Source organism: Neolamprologus multifasciatus, chromosome 14 (genome assembly GCF_963576455.1).
Source record: "Neolamprologus multifasciatus chromosome 14, fNeoMul1.2, whole genome shotgun sequence".
Lineage (NCBI taxonomy): Eukaryota > Metazoa > Chordata > Actinopteri > Cichliformes > Cichlidae > Neolamprologus > Neolamprologus multifasciatus.
In genome coordinates this window covers 35849771-35870711 of record NC_140452.1, presented here as the reverse complement: position 1 = coordinate 35870711, position 20941 = coordinate 35849771, and the positions used below count along the sequence as shown (strand labels likewise).

Genomic DNA, 20941 nt, shown 5'->3' with positions numbered 1-20941 from the left:
TCAAAGATTCAAAGCGTTTATTGTGATGTGTACAAAGAAAAGCATTTCTCTTCTTTCTCTGCTGTCCACACACGGATGCCGGATAATATGTACAAATAGAACTAGAACAGATAAATACAAATGGTATGAATAAATAAATGGAGACAAAAAAATGAAGTATTAAATAGATTTGTGTGCAAAAGAACTATGAGCTTAATATGCTGGTTTGATATGTGAGATGACCTGATGTGCAAAAATTATTATTACTGTTAGAAGTTGTTCAGGAGTCTGATAGCAGTGGGGAAGAAGGAGTTGTTGAGTCGAGATGTTCTGGATTTCACACTCCTGAACCTCCGCCCTGAGGGCAGAAGTGTAACCAGTCGGTGTTGTGGGTGTGTGGGGTCTTTGAGGATGGAGGCAGCTCTCCTCCAGACTCTGTGATGGTAGATGCTCTGCAGAGAGGGCAGCGGAGTCCTGATGATCTTCTCCACAGGTGTTATTACTCTCTGCAGGCGTTTGCGGTGCATAGCAGTAGTGTTGCCGTACCATGCAGTGATGCAGCTGGTCAGGGTGCTCTCCACAATGCAGCTGTAGAACCTGCTGAGGATCTTGGCCGACATACCAAATTTCCTCAGCCTCCTCAGGAAATACAGCAGCTGCTGAGCCTTCTTGACCAGCTGTGTGGTGTTCAGTGTCCAGGTGAGGTCCTCACTGATGTAGATGCCCAGGTACTGCTGCTCACCCTCTCCACACCAATCACTGCAGTATCGTCCGCAAACTTCAGTATGGTGCTATCCCTATTGGAGATGTACAGGGTGTAGAGGATGGGACTGAGGACACAACCCTGTGGAACGCCAGTGTTTGTAATAATGCTGGTCCTGTTGCCGATCCTGACCGACTCGGGCCTTTGAGGGGTCCCGAAAAGCGCTATATAAATGCAATCCATTATCATTATTATTATTACCTGTCAAAAAGTCCTGTAGCCAGTCACAGAGGGTGGTGTGCAGGCCGAGTGTTGTCAGCTTGTGAGTGAGTTTGTGTGGGATGACCGTATTGAAGGCGGAGCTGTAATCAACAAAAAGTACCCTGATGTATGAGTCTTTGTTTTCCAGATGGGAGAGGGAATAGTGAAGAGCGGCAGCGATGGGGTCTGACGTGGAGATCCAGAGTGTCTGGGATGTTACACCACTCCCTTAAAGCACTTTGTAATGATTGGAGTGCGTGCAACTGGTCTATGGGGGGGGGGGCGTGTGAGGTCTGGAGGGGTCTCGAAGTGGGTGTAAAGTCCATTGAGGTCGTTCCGTAGACCGCCTGCAGAGCTGATGGTGTTGATGGCGGCCCTGTACTCTGATGTGCTGTAAGCCTTGCCACATCCGCCTGGGGTCAGCAGAAGAGTAGAAGCCATCCAGCTTCTCTCTGTACTGCCTCGTAGCCGCTGTAATGGCTTTCTTCAGTCCCAGCTTTGTACTCCGTCTCATTCCCTGATCTAAATGTGAGAGACTGAGTACGCAGCATGTGTCGTACCTGACTGTTGATCCAGAGCTTCTGTTTGGGGGGGACTTCCTGACGTGTGTGGTGGGCACAATATTGTCAACACAGGCGCTGACGTACCCAGTCACATATTCAGCATAGTCCTGTATGTTGACAGAGCAGTTCTCCTTGGTGGCTGCAGTTTGAAACACATCCCAGTCTGTTTGAGCAAACAGTCCTGTAGGATGCTCTCAGTCTCTGGGGTCAACAGTTTAACCGGTTTGATGACAGGGTTCTTTGTTTCAGCTTCTGCCTGTGAGCTGGGTACATGAACAAAGAGATGTGGTCAGACTGTCCAAAGTGGGGGTGTGGTGCAGACCTATATGCACCACATATGTTACTGTAAACATGATCCAGGGTGTTCTTGTCAAGGGTAGGAATGGCCACATGTTGGTGGTATTTTGGGAGTACAGTCCGTAAGTTGCACTTATTAAAGTCACCGGTGACGATAAAAACAGCGTCTAAATGAGTTGTCTCTAATGCGCTGATGACGTCATGGAGTTGGCCGAGCGCTGCCGCGGAGTCAGCTTGCGGCTGGATGTAAACAATGGCCAAAAACCCAGCTGAGAACTCCCGCTGCAGATAGTAAGGGTGACCTTTTAGGATTAAAAACTCCAGTGAACACATGGAATCCCCCCCTCAAGTCCGGTGGAAGGGTACAGTCCGGTGGAAGGGTACAGTCCGGTGGAAGGGTACAGTCCGGTGGAAGGGTACAGTCCGGTGGAAGGGTACAGTCCGGACGATTGTGTGAGTTACCGATGTCCAGCAGTGCCTGTCTCGGATATGTTAACAGTGCACAGCACTTATCCAGTGCAAAAAGAACAAAAAACAAACAACAACAAGTTGGCATCTGAGAGTGGAGCAAGCAAACACGTCTGCCTGGAGGGGCGCCATGATGTTTGCACCGGAAGTAATGTCATATCTATCTATATGTCTATCTAGATATTCATATGATCTATATCTAGATATCTTTTTTTCTCTGTAGGTCTTTCACACTCTTCGAACCAAAGTTTGGTATCATTTAGCTGTACCACATCCTTCTTTCCAACTGTACGGTTTTTGTTCTTTGTTTTTTTGTCAATTTCGCCACTCTTCTTCCTTCTTTACCTGTTTCTGTTTCTCTCCATCTATCTCCAAATCTTCTTTTGTGTCTTTGTCCTTGTATTTAAAAATAAATAAACAAATAATTGCTGTATCTCTGTCTTTACCATTTATGCTTTTTCTTCCCGAGTCTCTATTGGTGTCTTTATCTCGCTCTCCAGCAGTTTGAGATCTATTTAAGGTAGCATAGTTGTTATGTCATTGTTGTTTTATTTTGTTTATTACTTATGACAGCAAACAACAAGAAACAATCTATGGTTTTACTATGACTTGTTTTTGTCTTTCTCCACTTCTAGGAAATTGGACTCAAAATTATGACGAACTCTGATGTGAAGAAACCTTACAACTGCGACGAACAGATGTTCTATTTCAGTACAAGAGAGAGTAGGTCACTGCTATTCTCTGTTGACTCCAATGCCCATTGATACAGCCTTAAGACGAACTGTTGTTTTTACAACTTGTGTAACTGTAAGCTTTATTTACACTTGCAAAAATAGTAAGTGAATCTCTTGGAATCGCCACCATTTCTGGCTTGCTTTCTTTAATGGGTTCTGTTCTTTGTCTGAGTATGACAAATGCAGTCTGACTAATCAAACTCAATCAGTTGTACTGTTCATGTATCCAAAGCTCCTTACTTTACTAACTGGTGCTACATGGTCTATGGTCTGAGATCCCTCAGATAGCAGTTTCCTAGATAGAATGAGATGGCTAGATATATAGCTAGGAGTTACAGGCAGTACAGCCACAGCAGTTTTATGTCTGTATGTATATTTTGTGGAATGCATCAGCAAAAAATTGGCAAACATGTTAGCAATACCAGTAACTTTAAACATTTGGCTTCCTTCATAAGCCATTGCTACAAGGCTAACATTAGCATTTTATAGTAGGGATGTTCCTGTCGACTAAATAAGGAAAAAAAAATAGACTGACTAGTGTAAAACTAAAAAACACTCAGGTAATCAGTTAGATTTGAGAAATGTTTAATGGAAAATGTCAAAAAATAATAACAAAGGCATTTAAAAATCATTTATCAAATTCTTACCATAGATTAACAGATTTAATCTATGGTGCATCTCAACAACAATGTGCCATCTAAAGGCAGATGGCTACACAACATTTAGGACACAGTAATTTACCGGCGTTGGGTATCAATTTAAATTGTAACAATTAGGTTAAATGATTAATAAGTCTGGTATCATCTAGTGACAGCAGTGAGAATTAGTTGGCTATTTGCGCACAGCCCTATTTTACACTCATAGTCTAAAGGCCTTTACACACCGGATGCGTAAAATCCATGCAAATATATCCTGAAAAATTTGTTTCTGGACTCGGATATCCTTAATACAGCCGTTCAAACCCACCACATAATTTCACTGGATGAATTTGTGGTATTTATTTTTTTCAAACTGAATTATTTTTTTCTAAGTTTTCACATGCGAATAAACAGATCTGACCAATCAGACCACTGCATTTGGCAAAAAGTTACCTCAATCAATCAATCAAAGCTTTATTCACCACATGCAGGTTGCCCTGCAGTGAAATGGGACCCCCCCCCCCCAACCTTACACACACAACACAGACATTACATGGGGATACAAGTCGGAGATCGGTAGCGTTACAGAAAAACACTCAAATATACACTACAGTGGGAAAGTACAAAAGGAAAAAAAGAGACCTCTACTCATGCTGTGCTTCCATGGTAGGACAGCATGAGAACAGGAAACAAAAAACCTCCTCTGCACAAAAAGCACATAAATGTCCACTGTACAACTTTGTGAAAGACATGACAAGCCACAGGATTGGGTGGGGGGTGAGGAGTAATCTGAAGCAAACACAGCAGCCACCCTGCACAGCGCTACCATTCCAGCGCGGCACACAGGCCCGCCGTGTTCCCCCGCAGGAAACAAGCATCGAAGGCGTTTGGAAAGGGAGGGGGATGAGTGTGTGCATCAGTGTATATGTATGTTTGTGCGTGTCCATAATTCAGCTGAGACGGTTTCCTTCGCCCTGCCAGGCTAAGTAAATCGTCTACCAGCCAACCCAGGTGGCTTTGAATGGAATGGGAAGGAACAGACTAAACACAGTAGTTATCAGGGTGTTGTTTTTCAGCTCCAGCCTCGAGACCACAGCTGGCGCCAAGGGGTATCCGCATGAAGTGATGGTGCTTTTTACTTCAGTGCGAACAGCTCATATGAATTTCAAAGCAGTTCTACAGTCCAACACTGGTCTCTCAATCTCCCGTTGGAGAGCCGCGAGCTCGCCATACTTGCGTTCTGTGATGTTGTCATTTCTTGTGCTCAAGGAGCCGATTTCTGAGAACTCACGACAGTGTGGCTCCCCGAGATGTCATCCAATTTGCGCCCAGAGATCTTATTCCGAGCTAGCCATACAGCTACATGTTACTCCGGCTCCCTCACCTCGATTTCTCTGCCTCCACATATGTGGTCTCAACTCTGCCAAAAAAGGGTTCAAACTGACACTGATATCCTGAAAAATGTGCAAAAGTGGTTGTGATACAGCTTAGACTCCTGTATCCGACCATGAAATTGTCCTTGTTGCTGTCTTCTCTTGAGAATTAGATGAACTCAGAATCCTGTTTAGTTACTGTTTACTCTTTTCTCTCTCTAAGGGTGGGTAGCTTGTCTAGTTTCAGTAATGAGGTTATCAGTTATCCATCCATCCATTCATCTTCTTCCCCTTATACGGGGCTGGGTCAAGGAGACGGCAGCCTAAGCAGAGAAGCCTAGACCTCTCTCCCCCCCGCCTCCTTCCAGCTTGTCCCCTCGGCAAGCTAGAGGACGCTGGTGTTCCCAAGCCAGCCAAGAAGTATAATCCGTCCGGCATGTCCTGGATCTGCCTCCTTCTGATGGGACATGCCCGGAACACCTCACCCAGGAGGTGCCCAGGAGGCATCCTTGTCAGATGCCCGAACCACCTCAACTGGCTCCTTTCAGTATGGAGGAGCAGGAGCTCTACTGTGAGCTCCTCCCAGATGGACGAACTCCTCACGCTATATTTAGGGAAGAGCCCAGCCATCCTTCGGAGGAAGCCCATTTCTGCCGCTTGTATCCACAATCTTGTTCTTTCAAACACTACCCACAGCTCGTGACCTTTGATGAGGGTAGGGATGTAGATCGACCGGGAAATTGAGAGCATCGCTTTTACACTCGGCTCTCTCCTCACCACAGCAGACCGGTACAGCTTCTGCATCACTGCACAGCATCATCTGTCAATCTCCCACTCTCTTCTTCCATCAGTTGTGGACAAGACCCCGAGATACTTGAACTTCTCCACCTGGGGCAGGAACTTATCCCTGACCCAGAGTGGGCACTCCACCCTTTTCCGGCTGAGGACCATGGCTTCAGATTTGGAGGTGCTGATTCTCATTCCCACCACTTCACACTTGGTTGCGTACTGTTCCAGTGCGAGCTGGAGGCCATCACCCGATGAAGCCAACAGAACCACATCATCTGCAAAAAGCAAAGATGAGATTCTGAGACCACCTAAGTGAAAGCCTTCCACCACTTGGCTACACTTAGAGATTCTGTCTATGAAATTTATGAACAGAATCGGTGACAAAGGGCCACCCTGGTGGAGCCCATCACGCACAAGAAACGAGTCTGACTTATTGCCGGCAATGCGGACGAAGCTCCTGCAATGGTTGTATAAGGATTGAATGACCCGTAGCAATGGGCCAGACACCCCATAGTCCCGGAGCAGCTCCCACAGGACACTCCGAGGGACACGGTCGAGTGCCTTTTCCAAGTCCACATGTAGACTGGTTGGGCAAACTCCCATTCAAGTATTGTCGAGTGGGTAAAGAGCTGGTCCAGTGTTCCACCACCAGGGCGAAAACCACATATTTCTTCCTGTGTCCAAGATTTGACTAACGGATGGACTCTCCTTTCCAGCACCCTGGCATAGACTTTCCCAGGGAGGCTGAGGAGTGTGATTCCCCTGTAGTTGGAACACATCCATCCTTCTTAAAGATGAGAACCACCATTGCCATTCCAGAGGTAGGCCCCTGATCTCCACGCAACATTATAGAGACGTGTCGAACAAGACAGTCCTAAAACATCCAGAGCCTTCAGGAACTCAAACCTCATCCACCCCAGGTGCCCTGCCACCAAAGAGCTGTTTATCAGCCTCAGTGAATTCTCCCCCAGAGATAGAGTCATCCCATACATCCCCAGAGGTGGCCTCCGCCTACTGGCGGAGGCCACCTCTGGGGAGGTTTCATAAAGGTGGAGGTTTCATAAAGGTGGACGAGGCCACCTTTATAAAACAAAGTTTTATCTGAATTTAGAAGCAGAAAATTAGAGGTCATCCAGGTCTTTATGTCTTTAAGACATTCCTGCAGTTTAACTAATTGGTGTGTGTTATCTGGCTTCATGGACAGATAGAGCTGGGTGTCATCTCCATAGCAGTGTAACCCAGGAGATGTTACCCTTTTCCCTGGGGTGGAGACAGGCAGACTGTCCCCGAAGGCCCCTCATCCCAGACCCCAACCAGACGGCCAACTCCTCCTCCCAGCCCCCCGCCCCAATGGTAACAGAGAATGGGGGTGTGTGAAGACCCCATACCTCCCTCCGCCCACTCATATGTGGTGTTGCTGCGTGCTTTTCTAAAGTGCATTTAAAACATGGGAGGGCATGGTGCTTCCTGCCAGAGAGCAATAGGTAACAGCACGGCCCCTCCTGAGAACCCTCAATGCCTACATGCATTTAAAATTGAGAGGTGGGCACCACCTCTCAATTTCTTCTTTCAAGAATTATTCAAGATTTTTCAAGAATTTTTGAGATAAAAAGGAAGGTTGGAGATCGGCCTATAATTGGCTAAGACAGCTGGCTTTTCAAGTAGTGGTTTATTTAATGGTTTAATTCAATTTTATTTAATTTAAAGACCTGTAGTAGATAGAAACATTACATAACACAGAAGACTTTATTTGGAGAAAAGGACTCTAAATAAATAACAATGGTACTGAAAGTAGCTGTACATAATGCTATATCTGTGAGATGATTACGAGTATTTTTTTCACTAATGGTTAAAATTTTATTTAAGAAATTCATGAAGTCGTTACTAGTTCACGTTAAAGGGATGGTTGGATCAACAGAGCTCTGACTGTTTGTCAGCCTGGCTACAGTGCTGAAGAGAAACCTGGGGTTGTTCTTATTTTCTTCAATCAGTAAGATGTTCTGCTTTACGGAGGGCCTTCAGAGCTTTCAGGAACTCAGGGCAAAACCTTATCCACCCGAGGGGCCAGCCAAGGAGTTGTTTAACTGCCTTAGTGACCTCACCCCCAGAGATATACGAGTCGCCCCTCTCGCCCCCCCACCCTGCTTCCTCCGCGGATGATGTGCCAGTGGGATTAGGGAGGTCCTTGAATTATTTCTTCCACATCCTGACATTGTTCTCAGTTGAAGTTAGCAGCGCTTCACACAGTGCAGGTAGAGCACCGCTTTCCCCTCCTAAGTCACCTGACGATTTGGCAGAATCTCATTCTGAAAGGCAGACTGAAAGTCTTTTCCCATGGCCTCTCCAAACTCCACCCACACCCAAGTTTTTGCTTCAGCCAGTGTTGGTACTTACTGCTGATACTTATTACCTGCTTCTCCTTCAGCCTGGTGGCTCCCTTCACCTCTGGTGTCCACCATTTGGTTCGGGGTTTCCATCACGACAGGCACCAACCACCTTGCACCAACCACCTTGGGGCCCTCGCTCAGTGCAGTGGCTTTAGCAATGGAGGTGCTGAACATAGTTATTTCGGACTCAATTTCCACAGTCTCCCTTGGAATGCTGTTGAAGCTCTGCCGGAGGTGTGAGTTGAAGATCTCGTGGACCAGATGTTCCTAGCGTACCCTCACTATACGTCTAGGTGGCAACTCCAGACTGAGATGGAGTCCAGCCCCTCTCCAGGAGACTGGTTCCAGAGAACAAGCCGTGGTTGAGCTGAGGCCACCAGAAAGGTGATATTCTATGTCCCAATCACTAGTTTTGGAAGTCGGGGATCAGTCTGCTAGGGCCTGGCCGCCGCCCGACACACATTGCACCCAACCCCTACCTCGCCTCGTGTAGGTGGTGGGCCTACAGGCGGATGGTCCCTTTTTCGGGCTGTGCCGTCCAGGCCTCATGGACTAAGCCTAGCCACCAGACCAGGACCAAGTTGACATTTACGCAAAAGCCTCCTGACAACATGGCCCCTGGGATCCCTGGACACACAAACCCCTCCAAGGTAACAATTCATGGAGGGGAGGTTATCAGTTATTTTCTTTATAAATGAGGAAAGAAAATAACTTCGTTCAGGGACTTTATGCTGATGGTAAATATGGGTCACTTTCCAGATGCTTCCATTGTTTTCTTTGACATTCACCGCCATACCTGTCCTTCCACATTTTTATCTTTATTTCCTTTTCCTCCCTATTAGCATTTCCTCTTCCTCTGCTGCGCTCAGGGCAGTTGGGATGCTACACTGACTTCACCATTTGGTGGTGATGGTATTAGAAAGTACAGCCTATCCCAGTATTGACTTCAGTTGGCATCTATATATTATGCTGAAAGCCCGTTTTGGAAAGTCTAGCTTAGCATAGCTTTAGTTGTTTTTTGAGAGAGTGTAAGATTTTTTTTGTGTGTGTTTTTAAATCCAAGAATTTAATTGTTAAAAAAGTACATTTTTAATTAGTGGAGAAATATTAGCTGAATGCATAAAACACTAAGTGTACCTTTTATTCCTTTTTCCAATTTCTTTGTAGTTTTTCCGAGCTGTTGTTATGTGTTAAGTGCAGGAAGCTGAAATGAGCTCAGTGGTTTCCCCAGAAAGTTTATTCTGTACATCAGGATGCCGCATTTCCAGTAGATTTAATATTTCTGTCATTATCCAAGTCACCCCTGGGATGCTAAAAAGTTTCTCCCACTAAAAATGCTGCGTCTAAATGTACAGACTCAACTTTCTGGGGTTTCTTTACCTGGATTTTTGAGCAAGCATTTGGAAATAACACAATTATTATAACTTTTGGTTTATTTTAAAAAAAATAAGGAAGGAAACAAAGATATGGTTGTTGATTTTAGGAAACAACAAAATGGGCACGGAGTCACTTTAATTAAAGGTCAGAAAATAGAGCAAGTACAATCATATAAATATCTTGGGACCATAATCAATGAAAAACTGAATTTTGATCAAAATTGTAAATCAGTTTGTAAAAAGGGTCACCAGCACCTTTATTGCCTCAGGAAACTTGCTCATTTCCACATTGACCAAAAAATTTTAACTTTGTTTTATCGTTCTTTTATTGAGTCTGTTTTATCCTTTTGTTTGGTGGCATGGTTCGGTCAGACCTCTGTCACAGAGAAAAACTCTGATAGTGAGATGGTGCAGTTGTCTGATAGGTGAGCCACAGTCTAGTTTAGCCTCCCTGTACTCTAAGCAGGTACAGAGGATGGCTTTATCAATCCTCAAAAATGGTTCCCATCCTCTACGGGGTGAATTTGAGCTTCTTCCCTCAGGACAGAGGTTTCTATTTCCGAGATGCAAGACAAAGCGTTATAAAAATAGCTTTGTCTGCGTTGCTGTCACTGAATTAAATAAGAACTGTTTTTGATTCGAAACATTAAAATTACTATATATGTGCCACAGTGAGGTTATATATCTTTACTAGGTATGTGTGTTTTTGAAGGGATGCCAAATGCTGTATAAATAAAGTTACCTTGACCTTGAAGCCTCCCCATTTAAATGCTCTCAGGGATGGACTCACCGATCCCCTTGGCCTTCAACATGATGCCTGAACCTGTACTTGCCACGCAGATGTCTAAAGTGGACAACAAAAAGGAGACTATCAGAACGTTCTTCCCTGAGACCTGGATCTGGGACCTTGTTACTGTGGGGTAAGATTAACATATCTTATGAAAAGAATCACAGCACTGTATTTTTTATGACACTGAAACAGTTTTTAGGTAATCAAATGTGAATAACATGGATGCTTATTGCAGTCCCAATAACAGAATTAGTTGTATTTGTTAGCAGATATTAATGACTAACGCTTATGTCAGTGATATTTACTGAACAGAGGCTGCTGCTTTCCCTTATGTTTCACATCTTAAAGTCAAAACACAGCTTATCATGTATGACATTCAAATGAATTTGAGTAGACACTTGAATTCATGAGTATATATACATATACACTCATCAGGCATAACATTGTGACCACTGACAGGTGGAGTGAATAACACTGATTATCTCTTCATCATGGCACCTGTTAGTGGGTGGGATATATTAAGGAGCAAGTGAGCATTTTGTGTGGTGTTCCCAGTCTGTGTGGTCGCTATCTATCAAAAGTGGTCCAAGGAAGGAGCAGTGGTGAACCAGCGACACGGTCACAGAGACCCACGTGATGATGCACGTGGGGATTCACCATCATCAGAGCTGGACCACCGAGCAATGGAAGAAGGTGGCCGGGTGTGAGAAAGTTTTACGTCACGTGGATGCCCAGGTCTCTAATCTGGGGAACATCTGGCACTAGGATGCACGATGGGTAGAAGGCAAGCCGGCAGAGGAAGTGTTTTCCACTGGGAAACCTTGGGTCCTACCATCCCTGTGAATGTTAATAATAATGGATTGGATTTTTATAGCGCTTTTCAAGGCACCCAAAGCGCTTTACAATGCCACTATTCATTCACTGTCACATTCACACACTGGTGGAGGCAGCTACAGTTGTAGCCACAGCTGCCCTGCTGACTGACAGAAGCGAGGCTGCCATATCGCTGCCAACACCAGTAGGCAGTAGGGTAAAGCGTCTTGCCCAAGGACACAACGACCAGGACAGAGAGCCCGGGGATCAAACCAGCGACCTTCCGGTTACAGATGCGCTTCCCAACCCCCTGAGCCACGGTCGCCATGTTACTTTGACATGTAGCACCTACTTAAGCATTGTTGCAGACCATGTACACCCTTTGATGGAAACTGTAACCCCTGATGGCCTCTGTCACAAGGATAGCCCCCCATGTGGGACGAAGTCCGCTCTGTGGAGGCCATGCCTCACAACTTGCAGGATAAAATGATCTGTTGCTGACTTGGTGCCAAATACCACAGCACACCTTCAGGGGTCTGGTGGAGTCCAGGCCTCGACACGTCAGGGCTGCTTCGTAGTAGGCAGGTGGTCACAATGCTCTGCTTGATCAGTGTATTTGGGGAAAATGCCATACTACTTGAACTTTAAATGTCACGTCTGGCTGTCTGTTTAAACAGAGATAGTGGGTTGGTGAGCATGGAGAAGACGACCCCCGACACCATCACTAAATGGGCAGCCGGAGCATTCTGCGTATCCTCTGTGGGCTTTGGTGTGGCTCCCAACACCGGACTTACTGTGTTCCAGCCGTTCTTTGTCAGTCTCACCTTGCCATACTCTGTCATCCGAGGAGAGGTGTTCACCCTCAAAGCCACCGTCTTCAATTATCTCTCAAAGTGCATTATGGTAAAAAACCACAAAAAACAACCACATCTGCTTCTTACAGATCCTTTGTACTTAAGGGCATCCACAAGTAAGGTGACACCTGTCAGATTGTGGAAAACATTTGTGAAAATGCTTGGATATGTTTTTGTTTTCTTTTTGAAATTTCATTGTATTACTTTGCATCCGGGCACGGTGGTTAGCACTGTTGCCGCACAGCAAGAAGGTCCTGAGTTCAATCCCACCATCAGTCTTTCTGTGTGGAGTTTGCATGTTCTCCCTGTGTTTGTGTGGGTTCCCTCCGGGTACTCCGGCTTCCTCCCACCATCCAAAGACATGCAGCTTGTGGGGATAGGTTAATTGGATAATCCAAATTGTCACTAGGTGTGAATGTGCGAATGAATGTGAGTGTGAATGGTTGTCTGTCCCTGTGTGTTGGCCCTGCGACAGACCGGCGACCTGTCCAGGGTGTACCCCGCCTCTCGCCCTATGACAGCTGGGATAGGCTCCAGCGCCCCTGAAAAGGATAAGCGGAAGTGAATGGATGGATGGATACTTTGCATCCGATGTAGCGTTTTCAGTGTAACAAAATCAACTTTTGGGGATTTACTTACCTGGATGATTGAGCATGCATCAAGACGTATTACTTTGTAGTTTTGTGTGAGAAATGCGTCACTAACTCGTGCTGTGTGGATGAGTGGTTCTGAAGAATGATGGCTGGGAGAACAGACGATCTCACGAGCACATGTAATCAGTCCTCAGTGTGACGCGTTACTGCACCAGTTTGTTGCATTCGTGTGTTCTGTGTTTGGTTTCTGGCTGTAGGTTCAGGTAACACTGGCTGCCTCGGACCAGCACACCTTCAGAAACTGTGATGGCTGCATTTACAGCGTGTGTCTTTGTGGAGAGGAGAGCAGGACCTTCTCGTGGATTGTAACTCCGACTACCCTAGGTATCCATTCTTCCCTTTTTCTTAAGTGCTTATTATCCAGTTCAGGAGCCTCATCAACTTGTGATAGATAGCCGGTCCTTAGCAGGACCTGTTTTGGTTTTTATGGTTGATAAGTTCTGTTTGATTTGTAAATATATTTGTTTAGTTTCACACCAGATCTACCGTGAGCCATGTGTGGATTTTCAGTATGCCACCAATGTAAACAAATGAAAAATGGAAGAATTGCAAGCAGCAGATCTTCATGTTTCAACCGTTCCTAGAAATATTTCTTGTTGGTATCAAATGATCCTACATCAGAATTCCTTACAAAGGGATTCCTTACTGGGCCTTTATTTCTTTATTTTTCTTTTTTAATGTTTATTTATAAGATTTTAAGTTCAAAATTACATCAAACCACACAAGACAAAGGAAACCAAATTCAAGCCAAATTCAACATCCAAGCACAGAGAAAAGAAACAAACATCAAACAACAAAAAAACACCGGTTAGTCCTTCCAGATCAAAAGTACAGCAGAAATGTTCCGATGCTGCAGACAGAGTCCGAAGACAATGAAGTTAGACAGAGTTCACCCAGTCCAGACCATTCGTCCGGGCCCGGCAGACGTGTAGTTTCACATCAACACAAAGTGCAGTCTACTGGGTTAAAGATGATGTTCAATCTCTCTCCCCAACCAATCACAGCCCTCAGCCTGGTTCTGTCGGAGGTTTCTTCCTGTTAAAAGGGAGTTTTTCCTTCCCACTGTCGCCAAAGTGCTGCTCATATGGGGTCATGTGATTGTTGGGTTTTTCTCTGTATGTATTATTGTAGGGTCTACCTTACAATATAAAGCACCTTGAGGCGACTGTTGTTGTGATTTGGTGTATAAATAACATTGAATTGAATTAAATCCCCATTAATGTGACTGAGAAAAGAGCCCCAGCGTTCGACAGATGTAAAGTGAGTGTCAGCAGGATGATAATGAACCTGTTTAATATACAAACATGCAATCATCTCACAGCAGTCTGGACCTTTATATGCAGAATATTGTAATATCTCACTAAATGGACCAGGAGCCTTTCATGATGTGGAGATTTGCAGGCATGGAGGTAAAAGAGGGAACTAACTGAAAAGATGCACAAATCCATCACCAAAGCAGGCCGTAATGAACTGGAATATACATAGAGGTCAATTCATACAACTCTGCAGATGAAATCAAAACAGAAAGCAATGATTTGCAAATCTCATAAATCCACAACAGCAGAACACAGTTTGAACATTTTAGGTGTTTTTAGAGCAAACGGACCATTTTACTAAAATTAATGGGGGCAGCATACTTGTGTGGCATCCCTTTAATAATAATAATAATAATATTAAAGTTTAAAATTAGTTTTCAATTTTTGGGGGGAAACGGGAATGCTGTGTCCTCTGGACTAGAGAAGGCAGGGACCACCAGCTCCACTCCCTGCAGCTCTGATGGTATGGAGGTGACTGTCGGCCTCCACATCAGGAAAAGCACCAGTATAAAAGTTTTTAGAGCTGCATCCATATATCAGAAGACGATGCTAAACCGTGTAGTGCAGCCTTTACAGCAGCGTGGCCTAACAGTAGAAGAGTCTGGACTGTTGGCATGAACCTAAAAATCCAACTACAATCCTGTGCCGGAAAAGATTGGGACAACAAGTCCAGATGTTCCCAGGTGTGTATGGACTGCTGTTAAAAGAAGCAGCGTGGTAAACATGACCCCGCCCATGGTTTTTGAGGTGTGTTCTTACCACTAAATTCAAATTAACCTCATTTTGTTTCTTAAAACTGTAGTTTTTATTTTTTCTGGTTTACTTTAACCATGTTCTGTTTTATAGGAGAAATTCAAATGGAAGGCGGTCCCTACGCGTCACATGCTGTGGCGTTTTCCCACCTTTAAAGGGGAAATGTAAACAACGTTGAGTGTCTTTGTCTTTGTTAAAACAGTTTTTGCTGAAACAGGACATCTCAAAACTTTATTCTTTTTTTATTGATTTTGGTCTAATCGGCTGTTTGAAGACCGTCACACGGTGTCAGTCACAGCGCCGCTCTCCCCAGCTCCTCATTACCAGAGGCAATTCTCTAACTGTACAATGCAATTTTCTTGGCTTTTAAAATGAAATACTGATGTTGTTTCTTTCGTCCGACACAATCTCATGCTTTGAGTGAAAAATGAGACACAGCGGGGTAATTAATCCGCACTGAGGGCTGTTGCATCTTCATTGCTGGAAGCGAAGACGGGCGGCTGTTGTTGGAGCTCTGCCTGTCCTGAAAGCAGAGGATTTATATCAGCCTCCATCAGCAGGGATGGAGATGAGGCTCTGATGAATGTCAAATTGCGCTCCTCTAACTCCCCCTTAGAGGAATGCTGACAATCACTTGTACTAACAAGTCAGGTAGTATCTCTGACGAAACAGTCAGAAACCTCTCCCTCAAGGGGCGATCTGTACTTGTCCTCCATGTGAAGGATTGTGGGCTGTGATGGAAGGAAGGTGGGGGTGGGAGACAAGCCGAGTGCTATAATAAGGCAACAAATGGGGATTAATGAGGGCGAATGCGATGGGAAACGGGGAGGAAGGAAAACACAGCGAGGATAATGAGTTGGCTTGAGAAGCAGATGGGAGGCGGTTTTGCCTCTGTACACAGAACACGACAGTACGGCGGGGGAAGGGAGCGGTAATCGATACTGGCGCTCCACAGTGACGCCGTGTGTGTTTGCTCACAGGTAAGGTAGATCTGAAGGTCAGCGCTGAGGCCCTGAAGACCGAGGCGCTGTGTGGCAACGAGGTGGCCACAGTCCCCGACGTGGGTCGAACTGACACCGTGATCCGCACCCTGCTGGTGGAGGTCAGTGACAAACTTGAGGTGTTCGCAGGTCCTACGCTGATCGACGTTGTCAGTATTATTTTGATCGGTTATATTGTGGCGAGAATAATGTCAGAACTTTAAAATCTTCGGTTTTGGCCACAGTGGCCCACAGATTTCCTGTATTTCCTGTTTTTGACAGCGTGTTTTAGGAAAAGGTGTAGGGTTGCAAAGCAGTTTGCAGAGGCTAAAGCAGGTAAAGTTTGTGATATTTGACAATTGGGTTTGTGGACGTCAGCTGAGCCATTATCTGATGTGGGCTGAGATTAGAACTGATGATGCGCCGGCTGTTTCCCGGAGAGTGAACATCAGATATGGTCAAACCTGGATCAGCCATTTTTAAAAATATGTGTATATGTGCAGTGTATGGATGAAAACAGGGGCCACACTTCTCTGTTTCAGTCTCATGGCCACAGCTGTAACACTAAGCACCTAGCCACCCGGCCAGTCCACATGCAGATACCTGGGTCGGTCTAAAGACAGCACGGTGCTGTGACAGAACGCCCAACAACTCTGTTTCCTAGATGTTAGATACAATGAGCAGTAATGGTCATGTTGGCGCCTGTTAAGAAGTGCTCCCCAGGAGCTTCAGAGGTCTTTACTGTGGTGATGGGCATGGAGAGGGAACCTGTAACATTGCACAGACCTTTACTTTAGGGCAGCTGTTATCACTTTAGTTTCGTCCACTTCTCCTTCCCGTCTGCATTTTCTGATGATCGGCTGTGTCTGCAGTTTGCCGTCGTTCTACAGGAGCATTTAAGCATTTTATTTTAGTTTGACTTCACTGTCAAAGTACACGACTGGTATGTTTATACTGGGTCTCGGTCAGCCTCTCGGGTCGTCCTCTGACTGAAACAAACTGCTTTAGCAGCTTTCAGCTAATGGGAAAGTCAGTGGGGTTGAGTTCAAATAATCCAGTTCACTCTAATGTCCGGAGCATGTCACCAAATCAAAGCTCACTGTTATTATGTTTAGACATTTGTTTGGAGTGATGAAATCAGTCGGTCGTCTTCACTTCTGTCTCTCTTCCCAAGGCTGAAGGAACCCCACAGATGGTCAGTCACAACGTTCACCTGTGTCCCCCAGGTAAGGCTGAACTCTGAACTCCCATCATTCACACCTCATACATGCATCATAACACTTCCCTGCATCATGATGGTTATTCAGCATGGCGAGGAAACCAAATTCGTTGTGTTTTTGTCAGAGATGGCACGATACCACTTTTTTATGTCCGATACCGATATCATACATTTGGATATAGGCCTACACCGATATGAATCTGATATAGAGTTTTTTAATCAATAAAAAAAATATTTAATATCTTGCTGCTTTTTGTATAAGTCATACTCAAGTTAAAAAAACAAACACTAAAGTTATTCTGTTATACCTGTATGTAAAAAAATACACTGCACCCAAAATATTTCATAGATCAGCAACACTGATCAATCTAATAAACTTAACCCTGCTCCATCCTCCCTATTCTGGTATTTTAAAGAGTACTTAGCAGAAATATTAAGCAACCTGACTAATAGGGTTGCAAACTCCCAGCAAAAATAAAAATAGGGAACCATACCCCACCTCATGATGCTTAATCAACACAATCAACTTTAATTTGATGCAGTGTGAAAAAAATGCACAGAAATAAATTATTTTTCAAGAATAATTAAATAGATTCAACATCTTTCTTCAACAGAACTGCAGACTGCACAGATGGTTCCCAAAGGAAAAAGTACTATAGCTTACTAGGGTATATTAGACTTAACAGTTACTATACACAGTAATGGACTTCTATACATTTTACATCAGATTAAAACTTTGGGTGTAAGGTTCAGATAATTATTTATTAAAAGCTCGACATTTTAAATGAGAATAAGAAAGAAAAGTATGTCTTTGTGCCCCCTTTTCCCTGTTCATGCCCTATCGGCCCCCCTGGCTAAACTTTGCTAGATCCGCCCCTGCACAGTTACCAGCCGTCAGCTACGTAGAAAAATATCCTGGTGTAGAAATAATATTAAATAAATTCTAACAGCAGCTGATCAAGCTTAAACGTGCTGCTGTTGTCTGGTTTCCTCTTTCTGGTGCAAAGTGGCCAAAAACAAAGAAGAGAGACGATCAGCTGATCATTGATCAGTTTATGATTGAAGTAGCAACAGGAGAGAGAGAGAGAGAGAGAGAGAGAGGCAGTCGCTCCATATATCTGTTGTTAAGCTTAACGTGGGAATGCTTTACAAACATTCAGAGATGAACTTACACACTTGCTTTACTTCTCTCTGGGAAAACTTCCTCGGAGATGAAATGCTGGTTTGGTAGCGAAGCTCCAAATATTCAACCAGACCGCTGACAGGTCTCACACGCCACAGCCGCTCTATCACGTGACCACACTGCTCCGACGTGCTACAGTTATGAGCCGAGTTACGCCGTGTAGCAAGTTTTGTGAGGTGCTTTTTTGATATTTAATGGATCAGATAACATTTTTTATTTCTCGCCGATATCCGATCCAGTAATTTAGGTCAGTATCGGACCGATACCGATACGTAACATCACATCGGTCCATCTCTAGTTTTCGTTGTGTATTTTCTCCACTGGCAGCAGATCTTTAGCTAAAGTTGAAGTCGAGCAGCCGCTGTAAGCTGCACTTTCCTCACTGTGATCAACTAAATGACCAACATCTCGTGTAATCTGTAGTGCTGAGCTTGTCTCTGTGTCACTGGTTTCAAAATCAAAGCGCTGCCTTGTTGTGTTTCACATAAACAAACTGCTTGTAGCTTTATGTACATAACAGTGTTTAAACAGTAAAATCATTCTGTTTGATAAACTTTAGCCAAGAAAAGAGTTTGAGCTAATTTTTTCATTAATGAAGCTTTTTCTTCCTTTTCTTTGTTGTTGTTGTTGTTGTTGTTGCCAGATGGGGTCACGGAGAAGAACGTCTCTCTTCTTATGCCCGAGCTGTTTGTGGCTGGTTCTGCTAGAGCGACCTTTTCTGTGCTTGGTTAGTGATTCTGTGGTTTAGTGAACTTTAATTTGCCAGGTGAAACATCTCTGTAGCTTCTTCTCGGTTTGCTTCTGCAGGTGACCTGATGGGCAGGGCAGCGCAGAACTTGGACAAGCTCCTGGCCATGCCGTACGGTTGCGGGGAGCAGAACATGCTCCTGTTTGCTCCCAACATCTTCATCCTGAACTACCTGAAAAGCACTGGTCAGCTGACTCAGAGCATTCTGGACAAGGCCACGCACTTCCTGGAGAGCGGTAAGCACTTTTTTAGGACAAGGTTTAATGTGCGTGCTCCATGTGTTGTTGTGAAGCCTTGTAAGTATGCACATGTGACGGGGGCTCCTGTAACATAGCCGGACTGTAGATATAAATTGCACTTGAAATAAACTTGGCACCAAAAGGAGAGTTTTGTACGGTAAATAAATCCAAATGTACTTCATTCACATTTTCTCAGTGTTGTGAAAAAATAATCCTCTTCTTTTCCTTTTTATTGATTTCTTGTGTTGGTGTTGCAGGATATCAGAGGGAGCTCACGTACAAGCATGACGATGGTTCCTACAGTGCATTTGGGAAGGCCGACTCCTCTGGAAACACCTGGTCAGTAACGTGAACGAGAGCATGAAGATATAAGAAGTAGATGGTGATACAGCAGCTGACTCAACAACAGGCTGCTAATAGTTCATTGGGATGGTGGAGTTATTCTCCTACAGTGTCGGCTGGTGAGGGGAAAAGCTGACACAGAGTATTTTACATGATGCAATATTGGTTTATGAAATGCATTAAAATACTACTGCAAGAGGGCTCATCTCACCAGAATCATGACCATCTACCATCCTATTAAACCAGCTCAGCAGAAGAGCCATCCAGCACTGGCAAACAGCTCGACAAAGTTACTTCTTAATTAGAAGCAAGCTAACGACTCAGGCACAGAAGGACAACAACCTCCTTTCAAAAAAAGTCTGTCTGCTAATTGTCTGACTGTTTTCACTGTCTGTGACTTCTGACTAAACAGCGTTTCTGCAGACAGTTGCAGTCTGTCTGGACAATAACAGTTTTCCATGATTTATTGAATTGAAATTGAATTGAAATTTTTATTTCAGTCAACAACAACAACAACAGATTATAATTTTACATAAAAGTACTCAAACAGTAACCGAAAAAGGAATAGGCTGAAGCCTTGTGGCTTATACTTATCCTCTCCCTTACCCCCATAGAAATAATCAAATCCTTAACCAAGAAAACAAATAGCTTTGATAAATAAGTTGTATAACAGTTTGAAAAGAAATCAATGATAAATCAAGAAATTAAATCAACACAAAAAATGTTTAACAAACCAAATTTCTATAACCTTGTGTAATACTAATTTTTAAAATCTTCCTGAAGAATGACAAAGAAAAACACATCTTCAGTTCATCATTAAGTCCATCCCATAATTTCACTCCCAAAACTGACACATCTATACTTAACATTGGTTCACTTTAGGCATTTCAAACTTATGAGACCCCCTCAAATCATATTTTCCATCTCTTAGTTGAAACATACTTAAAATACAAATTGGATCATTCTTTTTAATCACACGATATCTCATTTCTAAAGTTTTAGAATATATAATGTCCATGAATTTTAACATAGATGATCCTACAAAAAACTGGTTGGTTCCCTACATCCAACTTTATTTATTATTCTAATAGCTCTTTTTTGCAATTTAAATATTGAATCCAAATATGTTTTGTATGTGTTCCCCCAAATTTCCACACAGTAGGTCATATAAGGCAAACAAAGGGAAGTATACAATAAATAAAGGCAGTTCTTATTCAAAAAGTCTCTTGTTTTATAAAGAAGAGAAACAGACTTGGATAATTTCTGTTTCACATGTTCTATGTGGGGCTTCCAACAAAGTTTATCATCAATAATTACTCCTAAAAATTTTGTCTCATATACTCTTTCAATTTCAACATTATTTAAATCCAATTTTACTTTAATATCACTTTTACTACCTCCAAATAACATAAGTTTTGTTTTACTTTCATTCAATGATAGTTTATTAAATACAAACCATCTATTTAACTTCATGAGTTCTGTT

At 43.8% G+C, this 20941-nt stretch overlaps 1 protein-coding gene across 1 annotated transcript in view; it reads left to right on the top strand.

Moving 5' to 3' along the window:
* The window catches only part of a2m1 (alpha-2-macroglobulin 1), a 63471-nt gene that overhangs the window by 26561 nt on the left and 15969 nt on the right, over positions 1-20941 (top strand). The window contains exons 17-25 of the mRNA XM_085131499.1: positions 2907-2994; positions 10347-10488; positions 11849-12074; positions 12876-13002; positions 15728-15849; positions 16902-16953; positions 18773-18856; positions 18937-19113; positions 19374-19455. Coding sequence (XP_084987625.1) covers positions 2907-2994; positions 10347-10488; positions 11849-12074; positions 12876-13002; positions 15728-15849; positions 16902-16953; positions 18773-18856; positions 18937-19113; positions 19374-19455 — 1100 coding nt within the window. The remainder of the gene's footprint in view (positions 1-2906; positions 2995-10346; positions 10489-11848; positions 12075-12875; positions 13003-15727; positions 15850-16901; positions 16954-18772; positions 18857-18936; positions 19114-19373; positions 19456-20941) is intronic.